General features: G+C 41.1%; 1 protein-coding gene across 1 annotated transcript in view; it reads right to left on the bottom strand.

Moving 5' to 3' along the window:
- Susd5 (sushi domain containing 5) overlaps nucleotides 1-16376 on the bottom strand; it is a 54726-nt gene that overhangs the window by 6097 nt on the left and 32253 nt on the right. Inside the window, exon 4 of the mRNA XM_026405515.2 lies at nucleotides 13919-14107. Within this exon, the coding sequence (XP_026261300.2) occupies nucleotides 13919-14107 (189 nt within the window). The remainder of the gene's footprint in view (nucleotides 1-13918; nucleotides 14108-16376) is intronic.

The following is a 16376-nucleotide window of genomic DNA, read 5'->3' on the forward strand; positions in this document are numbered from 1 at the left end:
AGACAGCCATAGTGAATTGATACTGGAAACTAGATCCCAACTCTCACCCTATATAAAAGTCAATTCAAAATGGACCAAAAACCTAAGTATAAGACCAGAACTTTGCAAATACTAAAAGAAAATATAGGGGAAACACTTCAACATATAGGTACAGGCAACAAATTCCTGAATAGGAGTCCTATAGCTCAGGAAATAGTACCAAGGATTAATAAATGTAATAGCATCAAATTAAAAAGCTTTTGCAGAGCAAATGAAACAGGAGATCAAAGAGACAGCCTACACAATGGGAGAAAAATCTTTGCCAACTATTCTTCTGACACAGGATTAATATCCAGAATGGATAAAGAGCTCAAAACAAACAAACAAAAAGATAAAAATATCCCAATAAATAAATGGGCAAAGGAACAAAACAGACACTTTTCAAAAGAAGTACAAATTGCCAACAATTATATGAAAAAAAAATGTTCATCATCTGTAGCCACCAAGGACATGCAAATCAAAACTACATTGAGATTCCATCTCACCCCAGTCAGAATGGCAATCATCAAGAATACAAATAATAAATACTGGTGAGGATATGGGGAAAAGGGAACTCTTATATACTGTTGGTGAGAATGTAAATTAGTACAGCAACTATGGAAATCAATATGGAGGGTCCTCAAAAAACTAAACATAAGAACTACCATAGATCCAGCTATACCACTCCTCAATATTTATCTGAAAGAATTAAAGTCAGCATACTTTAGAGATGAATGCATACCCAGGTTTATTGTGGCACAATTCACATAGCCACGTTATGGTACCAGCCGAGGTGTCCATCAGCAAATGAATGGATAAATAAAATGTGGTATATATACACAATGGGTTTTTAAAAAATTTTTTTTAGTTTTACATGGGCACAATATCTTTATTTTATTTTTATGTGGTGCTGAGGATCGAACCCAGGGTCTCACACGTGAGAGGTGAGTGCTCTATCGCTGAGCCACAACCCCAGCCCCCACAGTGGGTTTTTATTCAGCCACATAGAAGAACAAAATTATGTCACCTGCAGGAAAATGATTGGAATTGGAGAACATCATGTTAAGTGAAATAAGCCAAACTCAGAAAGATGGTATTGTATGTTTTCTCTCATACATGGAAGCTAGAGAGGGGGAAATCATCATGAATATAGAAGAGAGACCATGAGTGTAGAGAAAGGGAATCAGGGAGAGGAGTGAGGGGAGGGTAAGAGGAAGTATTAGGAATGAAATTAACCATATTATGCTATATGCATGTAGGATCAAGCCACAATGAAACTCACTATTCTCTATAATTAATATGTACCAATTTAAAAAGAATGTATTATGTGGCACTGCAGAAGAAATTATTATTTTTGTAAAATAGTATACATTTGCCAATTATCTCCTGGATGTTCTGCTGTTGGGGATGAATATCGCTGTGTTCTCAGCTAGAACAGTCCTCTTCATCATGGAGCAGGGCAGAAAACAGAAACTCTCCGAGACCATTTTTCCTTGGGAAGTTTTCACCTATTGGAACTCAGAGCCATTACCTCATGCACAATCTGCAACATAAGGCCTCTTACCAGGTGTTATTTTACTAGGGAATATATATTGCCTCATTGAATCCACAACATACCAAACCATCAAGAACCCACAGATGATTCTGTTTTATTCCATGGGATTTTTGTCATTCTGTTTCTGGCCTGTATAAATATAGAGAAGGCATTCATTTTCTTTTTTTTTTTCAGGTCATCGACTATAGTTCCCTGTTAAGAGCAATAGACCATCTCCTTGTAAACCTAACAGAGGCCAAAAGTGATGTAGTCCATGGGTAAATAGAATTCTTACCCAAATAACCAACAGCCAAAAAGAAGTGTCACTGTAAACAATATTAAAAATCTTCCAGTGATCAATCTCCCTAAATATAGATACAAAAATCTCATATACAGTGTTGACAAATTGAATCCAGTAATACATTAACGTTGGTAATAAGACTTAAATAGTATATTAAAAGGATAATACATTAAGCCCAGTTAGGCTTACCCCAGCAATTTACAATTGGTTTAACTTTTGTAAAAAGGAGCTTCAGAAAAGCATTTGACACAAGTCAACTCTTAGAATTAAGAAATAAGGAAACTTCCTGAACCCAGTTTTTTAAAAAATGTGCAAAAAGTGATGCTAAAAGGAAAGAATTATTATCATATGCTCCAAGGTGGCTGAATGCTGAGGACATTATACTAAACATTATAATAAGCCAGTTACAGAAAAACAAATACCGTGTGATTCCACTCAAATGAGGTACCACAAGTAGTCAGATTCATAGATGGAGAGTAGAACGTGGTTACCAGGGACTGAGGGAAGAAGTAAAAGAAAAGTTGTTGTATAATGAATATAGAGTTTCAGATTTATAAGATGACAAAGTTCTGGAACTCTTTCACAAGAAGGAAACACTACTGACTTGAACACTTAAAGATAGTTAAGATGGTAGATTTTTTTTGTTGTTGCTGTGTGTTTTTTATCAAAAATTCTAAAAAGAAAGGATTAACAAATAGAATTATATTTAAATTCTATTCATCAAAGGTACCATAAGAACATGAAAAAGCAACTTGCCTAAAAGAAGACACTTGGAACCATGTAAAACACTGAAAGTTCTGGTATCCAGAATAATGTAAAGAACTCCCACAAATAACCGTGAAATGAACAGACAACCCAGTAGAAAATCGGGCAAGTGAACCGAAGAGGCACTTCTCAAATTAGATGTTCAAGCAGACAATACACATATGATAAAGTGTCTAAACAGCATTAATAATCAAGGAAATTGCTGGGCACAGTGGCCCACACCTGTAATCCCAGCGGCTCTGGAGGCTGAGGCAGGAGGATCGCAAGTTCAAAGCCAGCCTCAGCAACAGCAAGATGCTAAGCAACTCAGTGAGACCTTGTCTCTAAAAAAACTTCAAAATAGTGCTGGGGATGTGGGCTCAGTGATCAAGTGCCCCTAAGTTTGGTCCCCAGTACCTCCCCACTGCAAAAAAAAAAAAAATCAAGGAGATTAAAATAAAGTGATACCACAAACATACCCATCAGAATGGGGGGAAAAATCAAGACTGAAAATGCCAATGATTATTAGGGATATGAGGCTCCTGGAACTTTTACGCATTTCTGGTAGAAGTGTAAATTTGTAGAGTCATTTTGGAAACTGGTTGGGCATTATCTACTGAAGTTGAGGGTATACACACCCTAAATGATCCAGCAATTTCACTCCTAAGTATATAAGTAAAATTACAGAAAATGCAAAATTCTAGAAGAATGCACACAACATAAGCCACAAGAGACTACAAGAATCTTCTTGTAATAGTCTCAAACCTGAATCAATGAAGACAGTCATCAACGAGAGATGGATCACACCATGGCAAAGGAAAAGAATGAACTACAGCTCCCTGGAACGTGGTTATCTCACAGACATAACAGTGGGCAAAGGAACCCACACACAAGAGTACATACTGTACACTTCAACAAGTAGGGAAAACATAATTTATGGCTTTAGAAGTGTGGAAAGTGGTGATTCTCAGGGAGGTTGTGACTGGAAGGGAGCACCAGGAATGTTCTTGGATTGCTAGAGATGTTCTGCTTCTTAACCTGGGTGACGATTACCCGGGTGTGCTTATGATATGGTAATTCGTTGAGCTCTATAACCTTTGATTTTTAAAATGTTCTGCATTCATGTTACCCTGAAATGAAATTTAAATAAACAACCAAAAGTGCACACCATGTTCCAAGACAAACTGGCACAGAATTTGGCAACCGAATGGAGAAAGGATGGAGAAAGCATTCAACTGATATCCAGACAGAACAGGCAAATCATACATAATGACAAAAATTAAATCAGACTTGCCTAGAATTTCACCTCAGCATGTTCATTGGTAGAAAAGACAATGGCGATAATCTTTAAGGGGAAATAAAATGTAATAACAGCCATTTGTTAGATGTCACTCAGATTTATGCTGATAGTAGGCATTCATTCTTCTTAGGAAGTCTGAACTTTGAAATATTTAAAAAATATAGCATGTCATGGGATATTGTGCATGTCTTACTTAAGTCCAACTGTGAACTCGTTGTTGCTGGCATTTCAATGAAGAACTCACAGTCCGTTAAAGTCAGCATACCATAGTGACACAGTCACATCAATGTTTATAGCAGCTCAATTCACAATAGCTAACCTATGGAACCAACCGAGGTGCCCTTCAACAGATGAAAAAATGTGGTATATATACATAATGGAATATTACTAAAGCATAAAGAAGAATGAAATTATGGGATTGCTGGTAAATGGGTGGAACTGGAGACTCTCATGCTTAATGAAATAAGCCAATCCCCCAAATCAAAGGCCGAATGTTCTCTCTGATGTGCAGATGCTAGCACAAAATAAGAAGAGGGAGAAGGGCTGGGATTGTAGCTCAGTGCTAGAGCATGTGCCTGGCATGCGTGAGGCACTGGGTTTGATTCTCAGCATCACATAAAAATAAATAAATAAAGGTATTAAAAAAAAAAGAAGAGGGAGGGAAGAATAGAAGTTCGTTGGATTAGATAAAAGGGAATGAAGGGAAGGGAGGGAAGATGGGAATAGGAAAGACAGTAGAATGAATAGGACATAACTTTCCTATGTTCATATATGAACACATGACCAGTGAAACTCCACACCATGAACAACCAGAAGAATGGGAAGTTATACTCCATGTATGTATAATATGTCAAAATACACTCTACTGTCATGTATATCTAAAAAGAACAACAGCAACAAAAAACCCTGCCAGTCCAGGTGGACACTCAGCATTATTCTCACCAGGAAGTACATCCCCCATTAGCTACAGGTATTTCTGTTATCTATGTACTTTTTTTTTTTTTTTTTTTTTGAGACAGGGTCTTGCTAACTTTCCCAGGATGGCTTGGAACTCCTGATCCTCCTGCTCAGTCTCCCAAGTAGCTGGGATTACAGGTGTGGGCTACCACACCCAGCTTGATTACTATCTTGAAACCATTGCTTTGTTAATTAGCACTTTGAATGCCTGAAATGGCTTTCTATTGGTAAAACAAATGGCCTATTAACCACCATCATAAATATGAGAAGTAGGCTCTCATGGGTAAAATGAAAAGTATGGATAATACCAGGATTGGCTAGAAATATTTGAGAGATACTTCACAACATGAAATGAGAGGGTACAACCAGTCTGGACTTTAATGGTACCTGAGACTTGAACACTACATGGTCTCAATTTAGGACCAATGTGTTATGAACCAGGACTGAGAGCAGCATCCATCCATCACCATCCATGCAGAACAGGGTCATCTCTGTCGCCTTGCACTGATCAGGCCACCCTGCTCTTGCTGCCCCATTCCTCTCTAGCCCAGGAACTCCCTGAGAACAAGTCATGTCCTCTCTGCCTTTCTATCCCCATGGTACACGGTCTGGAGTAGACACTGCATAAATCCTTGTTGAATGAATAAATGAGGAAGTGAAGAGGTGAATATATGATTTTTATAAAGCTTGATTCAGTCTGGAAGTCCATCAGCGAGGGCAATATATAATTTGTTTTTAATGATGGAGGCAAAAAATGATAGGTGAATAAGTGACCTTTGAGTTCCAGTACTGGGCCTAAGTAATGTCTGATTAATTTTCCCTCCTGTGTAATCTGTCCCACAAGGTTAACTGTGTCGTGAAGTCCTATGGGTAGGAGATGAGCCATGGTCTCCAACCCCACCCTTCCATGTGTGAGAAACTTCTGGCCCAATTGGAAAAAGTCAGCTCACTCAGGCTGTGGGCAGGCCTGGCTTCACTTGGCCCCTTTCCAGGTCAGTCTGAGCTCTGTGTGTGTGTGTGTGTGTGTGTGTGTGTGTGTGTGTGTGTGTGTCTGTCTGTCTGTCTGAGATTCTGCTCCCTGAGGCTAGAGCACTCCCAGACAGCAGCCTAGGGCCCCTGAGTCAAGCTCTTCCTGTTTCCCCAGGTCTGCAGGTCAAGCTCCTGGCTCAGAAGCAGGTTCTCACTATGTCCCAGCATTCCCAAGACCTCGGATGAAAACAAGGACAACTGAGTGTTTACAAAACAGCCTCCTCATGAAAAGCATCCCAAGCCTATTTTTCTCTTCATAGGAAACAGTGAAATTTTGTTATTCACTGAATTTCAACCAAAATGCAAATTCTGCCCTTAAGATGAAGAGGCCCAGCACTCTGCCTGTGGAGATGCTATTTCTCTCACTTCCTCTCTGCTTTCCTGAGTCTGCACTCTCAAATCACCCAGCAAGCCCTCAGCCCTCCTCCCCAGCGCTCTCCTAGGAAACCTGGGCTAACACAACGTGGGGCCTCTGATTTAGACGAGCAATTCTAGGAAATGTAAGCTTTGTGGGTTCCTCTGGCAGAATCCAGATCGTTCATTTGTGCATTTATATTTGACTGCTACTTTTAGAAGACAGGCAAACACAGATATAAATCAGGAACAAACCTGAGGCTTTGGGTTGAGTCCCCAGTAAAACACACACACACACACACACACACACACACACACACACACACACCAGGAATGAATAGAGAAGGCTGATCTGTGCACTGCCAGCTTTTTTTTTTTTTTTTAATTATTTGGCCATTTATATGTGAATCTATTTTTAAAAAAGTATTTTCTTAGTTGTAGATGGACACAATACCTTTATTTTCTTTATTTTTATGTGGTGCCAGATCAAACCCAGTATCTCACGCATGCTTGGCAAGTGTTCTACCACTGAGCCACAACCTCAGCCCTGGTTTTTTTATTTTTTTTAAGGAAAATTTATTTTTTATATTTAAAGTGTACAAAACAATATCATGGGATACATAGAGATAGTAAATCAGTTACTATAATAAAGCAAATATGAACATACCCAACATCTCACAGTTACCTTTTTTTGGTTTGCATTTATAGCAGGAGCAGCTAAAATCTATTTATTTAATATGAATTCCATATACAGTATGATTACATTACATATAGTTCTTATGTCTAAATCTGTAGATTTGAACCCAGGGCAATGGGTTGTGCCTGTAGACCCAGCTCCTAGGGAGGCCAAGGCAGGAGGATTGCTTGAGCCCAGGTGTTACAGACCAATCTCAGCAACATAAAGTTGCCATCTCAAAACACACACACACACACACACACACACACACAGGAATCTCTAGACTTGTTCCGCCTATAAGTCTACTGCTATGTCCCCCCGCATCTAGTCTGGTTTTGCCCAGCCTCCACCCTGTTTTGTTCTCTATTTGAATGTCTGCATTTCTTATTAGGGTGCTAAATATACCTGTCAGAGCCCAGAACCCTGGGGTTCTCTTCATGCTGCCACTTCCCATCTTTTTCATGTTATTGCATTTCGGGAAGCTTCTTTTTCCCTCCTCTGGTCTTGGCTACACAGCCTTTAAAAATAGTAATTTTAAAAACGACAACCAGACATACCAGAAATAACCAGTGGTTCAATAAGCCTCTGAACAAATATGGTAAGATTGACAAGGAACTTCTAAATTCGGTTTCAGTCTCATGCATGATTCTATGAAGGAAATCAAGTCCAAAAGATGGAGAAAAACAGAAATCGAAGTTAATGCCTTTAGAAAGGAGAGAGAATAGAGCAGAAGAACTTGAAAGCAGTGAGCTTGAAAGGGGCATCATCCTGAGGCCCCAGAGCAATCACATCCATACAGTGTGGCCTCTGGACTGAGACACCTCTGGTTCAAATCCTGTGCCTTTCCAGCCATGAGACAGGCAAGTGGCCGAACCTTCATAGACCTCAATTTTCCCATCTGTAAGTTGAAGCTAGCCATTTCTACTTTTGGACTTGTGAAGATTAAATGAGATAAAGCATGGATAACTCCTATCATAGTTAGGAGACTTGGGGATAATGGGAACGCTCTATATTTTGGTTGTGGTTTCATGGGTATAGATATCTGTCATAACTCAGATAATTTTTTATTTCAGATAGGTCCAGTTTATTGTATGCTAATAAACCTTAAACAAAGAGGGGAAACAAAACCAAACCAAACCATGAGCCAGATGGTGTGGAGCAAGTGTTTGGTTTAGGATTGCTTTTTGCTCACTACCTCACTGGGGGATGTGTCTTATTTCCATGGCTGAGTCAGACTGGGGAAGGGAGAAAAGAAAGACTGTATATTTATATTTGTTAATGGACTCAGAGTTGGCGGGGCTGGTAGAGGGCCATTAGGCTTGGTGACAATTGCTTTCCTGATATTATACCAGAAGCACCCACAGAACTTATGGAACTTGGGGTGGAAGGTCTCGGTGGCCTGAGTTAGTCTTAACACTTGGTGGCAGATGCCCTGTGGAGTTTTCCAGATGGAACGAAGGGTGTTTGAGAAAGAGTCCCTGAGTGTCACTGCAGCTGTTCTCTCCCACTCCAACCACACAGACAGGATGAATGGCCTCACCTGGAGCCAGGGGGCCAAGGTCACAGGACCACCAAGTACTGAGGTCAGGAGAGAGCAGAGGTGTTGGAGACAATGTGAGATGACAACAGGGAGTGAGAGAGTGCTCCAAATGCCACCTTGGAAAGGCCAACCCTGGGATCATGTGGCCAGGCACAGAGACTGTTCCTAAGGTGCTGGTGGCCAAGGAGAAAACATGGCTTTGAAGATGAACATGGGATGGCACGATCAGCAGCCCAGAGGAAACCAGATCCAGGATGGAAATCGGAGGAATACATACTTAAGGAGAAAGCATCCGGATTTTTCTGTAATCAGAGCAAATACCAATTATAGTTAGATACTGAGCACACGAGAGAGGTATGCCAGACATTTCCTGCTGCCAAGTTGGGAATGGAAATCCAAGAGGAAGATGTGTGGATTTGGACACAGAACAGAAGACTAAATGGTCAGATCCAGACCAGGGTTCTAAGGTCCAAAGCTAGAGAAATACCAACAGAGGGGAGAAAATGTCAGGTAAAGTGAGTCCTTACCCATTTAGATTAACGCTCAAGGCTAAAAGAACCTCAGGAACCCCATGTGGGTAACCATGTGATAAACAGTACTCATTTTTTCTTTCTTTCTTTTTTTTTTCTATGCATGGTGCTGGGGATTGAACCTAGGAATACTCCACCACTGAATCACATCCCCGCCCCCTTTTATTTTATCTTGAGACAGGGCGTCCCTAAGTTGCTGAGGCTAGCCTCAATCTTGCAATCTTCCTACCTCTATCTCCAGAGTAGCTGGGATTACAGGTGTGTGCCACTGCACCTGGCTAAGGACTCGTTTTTTCATAAGAGCAAATTAAGGATCAGGAAAGTGAAGAGGATTGTTCATTCTCTACTTCTCTTACAGTCCTTTCCATCATCATTTAAATAAGCTCAAGTCTCTTAAAAAGACATCATGTTAAAGATAACAACTAATCAAGCAAGAAAACAAAAGAAAACAAATTCCCACAAACCTCCTTGGACCCCTGATTTAGTTATATTCTCTGTGTCTTCCCTAGTTCTTTTCATGAACAGTAGAAATTTGAGAGCGAGTTGCTTGCCCTTGGCCGTCATCCTCACCCCCCTGTGAGGCCAATGTGCACTCTCACTTCCATTTCTTTAAATTCTCAGGAAACATGCCTTCTTTAGAAGGTCACCTTTGGCAACACCTCTATTTTCAGCTTTCCCTGCTACCTGGTTATCTTCTGCTTCACCATCTCCTTTGAGGCACCCAATTATTAGTGTTTCCATCAGGGTTGGGAGTGTTTGACTCAACTTTGTACACATAACACAGAGGATCCTGCCAAATGATGGGATGTGAAATGAGTGAACAGATGAAGAGCCAACCAGCTAGTTAATATCCAAGCCCAGATGCAGCCAACACTGACCATTCCCCCAAATGACCTTTCTCCAATTTGAAGCAATTCCCTAATTTTAAAAAATGTTGATGTTCACTAGAATAGATAAACATAGGAAGTAGTGAAATATCGGCTGAACATATTCTTACAGCATACGTGCACATAGAGATTTCTTGGAATAACACAAGAGACTTTTAAATGTCCAATTACAGAGCAATGAAAACTGTAACCGTCTGTATACTCAGTCAAGTGCAGAAACCAGATTTCCTTGCTCAGCAGCTGAAAGCGTTCGGAACTCTGCATTGCAGTGAGAAAATAAACACCATTTCTAACACACAAAACCTGCATTTAGTTCTCCTTCTGCTGGGGCCAGTAAACAACCCATTTGGCTGGGGTGTGGCACATGGGCTGGTGCGACTTCTGCACCTCATGAGAAATTAATAATTCCAGGGTGAGCAGGCTGCTAGAAGATTCCTCAAAGTGTATATCCAATGCTTGTCCCAGTCTGTGACTTTTTCCTACCACTGTGCAAAGGCAAGTATATGCACTGAGACAGTTTTTAGAAGCTTTTATAGCAAATTATTCTTTTTGTATTTGTTCTACTTGACAGTAGAATGCACTTGTGCACTTTGACACATTATACAAAAATGGGGTATAATTTCTCATTTTTTCTGGTTGTACATGATGTAGTCATGCAGTCATATATGCACATAGGGTGATAATATCTGATTCATTCTACTATCCTTCCTACCCTCATACCCCCCTCCTGTCCCTTCTCTTCCTAATCTAAAGTACCTCTATTCTTCCCTAGCTTCCCCCATCCTTCTTGTGAATTAGCATCCAGATATCAGAGAAAACATTCAGTGTTTGGTTTTTTGGCATGATATTTCTACTAGCATGATATTCTCCAGCTATTGTGGGGGGCTAGGGAAAAATAGAGTTACGTTAGATTAGGTAGAGGGGGAGAGAAGGGAGATGGAAGAATAGAGATACTTTTGTAGCAATTTGAAGGAGATTTTTGCCTATTTACTGTAACAAAAATTTGCCTTTATATTGCAATGTATTTTTGGCAGGGTATTGGGGAGTAAACCCAGGGGTGTTTAACCAACACTAAGCCACATCCCCAGACCTTTTTATTTTATTTTATTTTATTTTTTTAATTTTGAGACTTGGTAAATTGCTAAGGCTGGCTTTGAACTTGCAATCCTCCTGCCTCAGCCTCCTGAGCCACTGGGATTGGAATCTATTTTTATAGTGATTCATTTTTTATTGCATTTTACTAAAGTATCAGTCAGCCAATGACTAGGAAAAAAATGATAGTCCACACAGAGTTTGAAAAGTAGTGAAATGGACTATTTCAACAACAAACGTCATTAAAAGGTACTCCAAAAGTAAAGAACTAAGCTACAAAATGGGAAGGAATATTTCTAAAACATGAATTATGAATATTTTATGTGAATAATCATTTCAAATTTTTAGAAAAACAGGCAAAGTGCTTAAACAAGCTGGGCGTGGTGGCAACTCTTGAGGCTAAGGCAGGAGGATTGCAAATTCCAAGCCAGCCTCTGCAATTTATCTAGGCTTCAGGTAACTTTGTGCATTCAAAATAAAATTTCAAAATAAATATGAAAAGGGGGACAGGAAATACGGTGGAATGGGACGGATATCATTACCCTGGGTACATATATGACTGTACATATGATGTGATACTATACCGTGTACAACCTGAGGAAATGAAAAGTTGTGCTGCAACTGGGTACAATGAATCAAAATGCATTCTGCTATCATATATACCTAATTAATTAAAATTAATAAATTAATAATAAATTCTATATATATGGAAAGAGCTGGGGATGTGGCTCAGTGGATAAGTGATCCTAGGTTCAATCCCTGGTACCAAAGAAAAAAATAAAAGTATTTAAACGGACATTTTATATGAGGACACTTTAATGCTTACTGAGCCCTCAACTTCACTATCAGCAGAGAAATGAATATCGTGACTAAAGTGACTACAGAACAGCCACCAGGTTGGCGATCCTCAAGGTCAGTGAGGATGCTGAACAAGGGCCCTCACACATATCTGGGGGACAGCTAACTGATCAAAATACTTTAGAAAACTTTTTGGCAGCAACTGCTTAAACTAAGACACACATACCCTGTGGGCAGGAATTCCACTCCTAGGAACCAACGGAAAAATGTTCACACCAAAAACCGTTGCAATGTAGCTCATGACAGCCACAGAATAAAAACAAGTTAAATGTCCACCAGCAGCAGACTGGATAAGCTGCTGTGTCCACACTGTGATGGTAAATAGCGGTGAGGACTGCAAACCCTGGCTTTAGGGAACGGCCTGGATAACTCTGACGGGTGTTCACTCTGTAGCTCCCATCTGCAGGACACTGCAGGGACACGCTGTCCTACCTAGGCCTTCAGGAATGCTGTGGCACTGGAATCATTCCCTTCTGAAGAACCAGCCCCCACGAGGTACTCAGGTGTTATGGGAGGTGAGGGAACACCCCTGAAGGACTCTTGGGTGTCAGCAAGGCATTGTCATTAGGGAACAATTCAGGGTCTGGCGTGAGGTCTCAGGCACAGAAGTCATGAGTCCAGGTCTGCGGGGGGAGGGGAGCTGCTCGAGGTCCCTGGTAGGTGCTGGGCCCCACAGGGGTGGGAAGACCAGGCCTTGCGGTGATGTGGACATAGTGCTCTCTGTTGCTGGGGAAGTTCCCAAGGGGTTGGGCAGAGAGAAGACTGAAGAGACCTGGGACTCCCGGGAATGTGACGATGGCATTGGAACATCTGGAGAAATCAGATTAGGTTTGGAATTGGAACATCTGGAGAAAGTAGATCAGGTTTTTGTTGCTCAGAGTCTACTAGAACTCTTTTTAGTCTCAAGTAACTATTGAGAATCACACAACTACCACAGGCCACCCCTGGTACCAGAAGGCTCCAGGCCAAAATGTAGGCAAGGTGGCGGGTCAGGGCAGGCAGTTGTCACCAGTGGAGAAGCCTGCACAGCTGTCCACACAGCTGTCCTAGAATAGTCTGCTTGCTCCAGCCACCACCCTCAGTCCCTCATAATCGCTCAGGTCAAGGGAACAGAACTCACATGTATGAGTCCAGATCCACCACAAAGAAGTCCCACAAAGACCAATATCCCAATATATATAAATAAATATATATATTTAGTTGTAGAAAGACAAATATCTTTATTTTGTTTATTTATTTTTATGTGGTACTGAGGATTAAACCTAGTGCCTCACACATGCAAGGCAAGTGCTCTACCACTGAGCCACAACCCCAGCTCCCCAATACCCCAATTTCCTGTAGTAACCACATCATAGTTCTTTGGGTCCCTATAAGAGTCATATCCAGATGTGAGAATCACCACATGCGGGGAAGCCCAGAGATGAGCTCCCTTTTCATGTATTCATTAAAATCCTCCCAGCCCAGTTTACCACTTGGAGGTCACTTTTATTAGAAGTGATGTAGCTTGTGTACCACAATTATTGTTCCATCTTGACCAGTTTTCCAGGGAAATAAGCAAAGGAGTTAACCCAGGATCAACTCCATCCTTAGACAAGAAAGCGGGTTTTATTTATTTTAATTTTTTATTTTTGGGGGGTGCCAGGGATTAAACTCAGGGGCACTCAGTCTCTGAGCCACATCCCCAGCCCTAATTTATATTTTGTTTAGAGACAGGGTCTCACTGAGTTGCTTCACTTTCGCTATGGCTGGTTTTGAACTCGAGATCCTCCTGCCTCAGCCTCCAGAGCCTCTGGGATTACGGGTGTGTGCCACAGAGCCCAGCAAGGGGGTTTTATTAACCCTTTACCCCCAGCAAGGAAGATGAAGAGCTCAGTTGTAGGGATGCTGCATTTAAAATGCTGCAGGAAGCCCACGCAGAGATATTGCCAGGCCCAGAGCTCAGCAGAATATCTGAATCATCTTTATAAGACACCTTATTATTAAGACACCTCGGTGTAAAAGGAGCCCACTGCAGGAAGCCAGCAAGCAGAACAGGACCCTCTGCTAGCTCCTCCTGGGCTCTGCGTGACAGGTGGGGTGGCCTAGCCCAGGTGCTTACCTTTCCCGCAGGCCTGCACCAGGCCGTACCACTCCCCACAGCTGTTGCACAGCAAGGTGAAGGCCATTTCTCGCTGGCCTGGAACAGGCCCCGGGGCACACACATACAGTAGCTCATCCCCCATCTCCAAGCCCGTGCGGCCCTGCAGGATGGTGTGTGGGAACGAAGGCGGGTCTCCACACGGCTTCTCTGAGGAAAAGGAATCACAGTTAGTTTTTCCAAACTATGCAGAATGCTCTGTGAGAAAATAAACCAAAAAAACCCCACCCTACCCCTAAACCCTTGTCCCATGGGTACCCTGGGGCCTGACAGAATGCCTGGAACCCCAGGGCCTGACACAGAAGAGCACACACACACACACACACACACACACACAAACACTCACCGAATGAATAAATCAATGTGGCACAGAGTGCTACAGCTTTATATTTTAAAATCGCCAGACAACATGACCTTCTGATGTGACCTTGAAAGAAGAACCCAGAGACACAGGCCTAGCAGCAGCTCCTTTTTGCCGGGTGAATAAGTACCACTGTTGAACACTAAAATGTAACAGACTACAGCTGCAAGGGGAGGTGTCCCTCCTCTCCCTCAACCTCAAGGTCAACGGTAACAGGGTTCACCAATGTAGCCATACAAAAGATAAATGCACCGTCTGAAAATAATATCGTATAATATTTAAGACATAAATGGGATTGCATCATATGTATTACTGAGTACCTTGCTTTTTTATTTTAATAAAGTATTATTTTTTTAGAATTTTTAGGTTCACAGCAAAGTTGAGAAGCTAGTACACAGAGTTCCCATACACCCACTTCCCTCCTCCCATACAAACACTCCCTACTCTCAACACCCACCCCCAGTGGGATATTTGTTAGACTTGATGAATCTACATAGACACCTCATCACCTGAAGTCCATACTTACCTGAAGGAGCACTCTGGGTGTTGTACATCCTATGGATTTAGACAAATGCTTGATGACATGTATCCACCACTGCATTATCATACAGAGCAGCATCACTGTCTTAAAAATCCTCAGAGACATGCTCACTTATTCCTCCCTCCCCCAATCCTTAGCAACCACTGATTCTTTGATCAAGAGTGTGATTGCTGGATCACATGGGAACCGTATTAGTTTTGGAGAAAATTGCCAAACTGTCTTCCGAAGTGGCCATGACATTTTCCTTCCCATCAGCAGTGAATGAGAATTGCCATTGCTCCACGTTCTTGTCATCATTTGGGGGGTGTCAGTGTTCTGGATTTGGGACATTCTGATGGGAACGCAGCGGTAACTGTTGTTTTAATTTGCAATTTCCTAACGATGTGTGATGTTGCACATCTTTTCATCACTGATCATTTGCCTATTCTCTTCTCAAATGAGGTGTCTGTCCAGTTCTTTTGTACAACGTTTAACCAAGTTGTTCATTTGTTCATCATATTATTGTGGAGTTATAAGAGTTCTTTGTATGTTTTGCATAGCAATCCTTGATTAGATGCATCTTTGGCAACTATTCTTCCCAGTCTGCAACTTGTCTTCTCATTCTGTTGACATTTAATTTAATAAATCCAACTCATCAGTCCATGGATCATGCCTTCTATATCACATCTAGAAAGGCATTGCCATAGACACGGTCATGCAGGTTTTCTATGTTTTTTTTTCTAAGAGTTCTATTGTGTGTTTTATATTTGGGTTTATCGTCCATTTTGAGTTGACTTTTTGTGGTGTGGGGATTGAACCCAGGACCTTGTGAATGTGAGGCAGGCACTCTACCGACTGAGCTATATCCCCAGCCCACTTGAGTTGATTTTTTGTGAAGTTTAAGGTCTGTCTCGTGATGTCCAGTTTTTTCAGTGCCTATGTTGACAAGACGATCTTTACTCCTCTGTACTGCCTTTGCTTCTTGATCAAAGATCAATTGACTATATTTATGTGAGTCTATTTCTGGGCTCTCTCTTCTGTTCCATTGATCTCTTAGCCTATTCTCTTGTGAATTTCACAGTGTCTTGGTTACTTTATAGAAAAATAGAAATTTGAAGTCCAATAGTGTCTTTTTCCATATTCAGTTGGCTATTCTGGGTCTTTGGTTTTTGTATATAATCTATAGAATCAGTTTCTTCATAGCCATAAAATAATGTGCTGGGAATTTGGGGTGTTGAGTCTACAGATCATGTTTGGAAGAACTAATATGTTGGTAGTACTGAGTCTTCCTATTCATGCACATAGAATCTCTCCCCATTTATTTATTGCTTTATTTCATCAGAGTGTTATTGTTTTCTTCATAATAGATCTTGACATATTTTGTTAGATTTGTACCTAAGTATTTCATTTTTGGGGTGTGCTAATGTAAATGATAATGTGTTTTTAAGTTCAAATTCCACTTGCTCATTGCTGATTTATAGAAAAATGATGATCTTTTGTACATTAATCTTGTATCCTTCAACCTGCTATTATTAGTT

Source organism: Urocitellus parryii, chromosome 3 (assembly GCF_045843805.1).
Source record: "Urocitellus parryii isolate mUroPar1 chromosome 3, mUroPar1.hap1, whole genome shotgun sequence".
Classification (NCBI taxonomy): domain Eukaryota; kingdom Metazoa; phylum Chordata; class Mammalia; order Rodentia; family Sciuridae; genus Urocitellus; species Urocitellus parryii.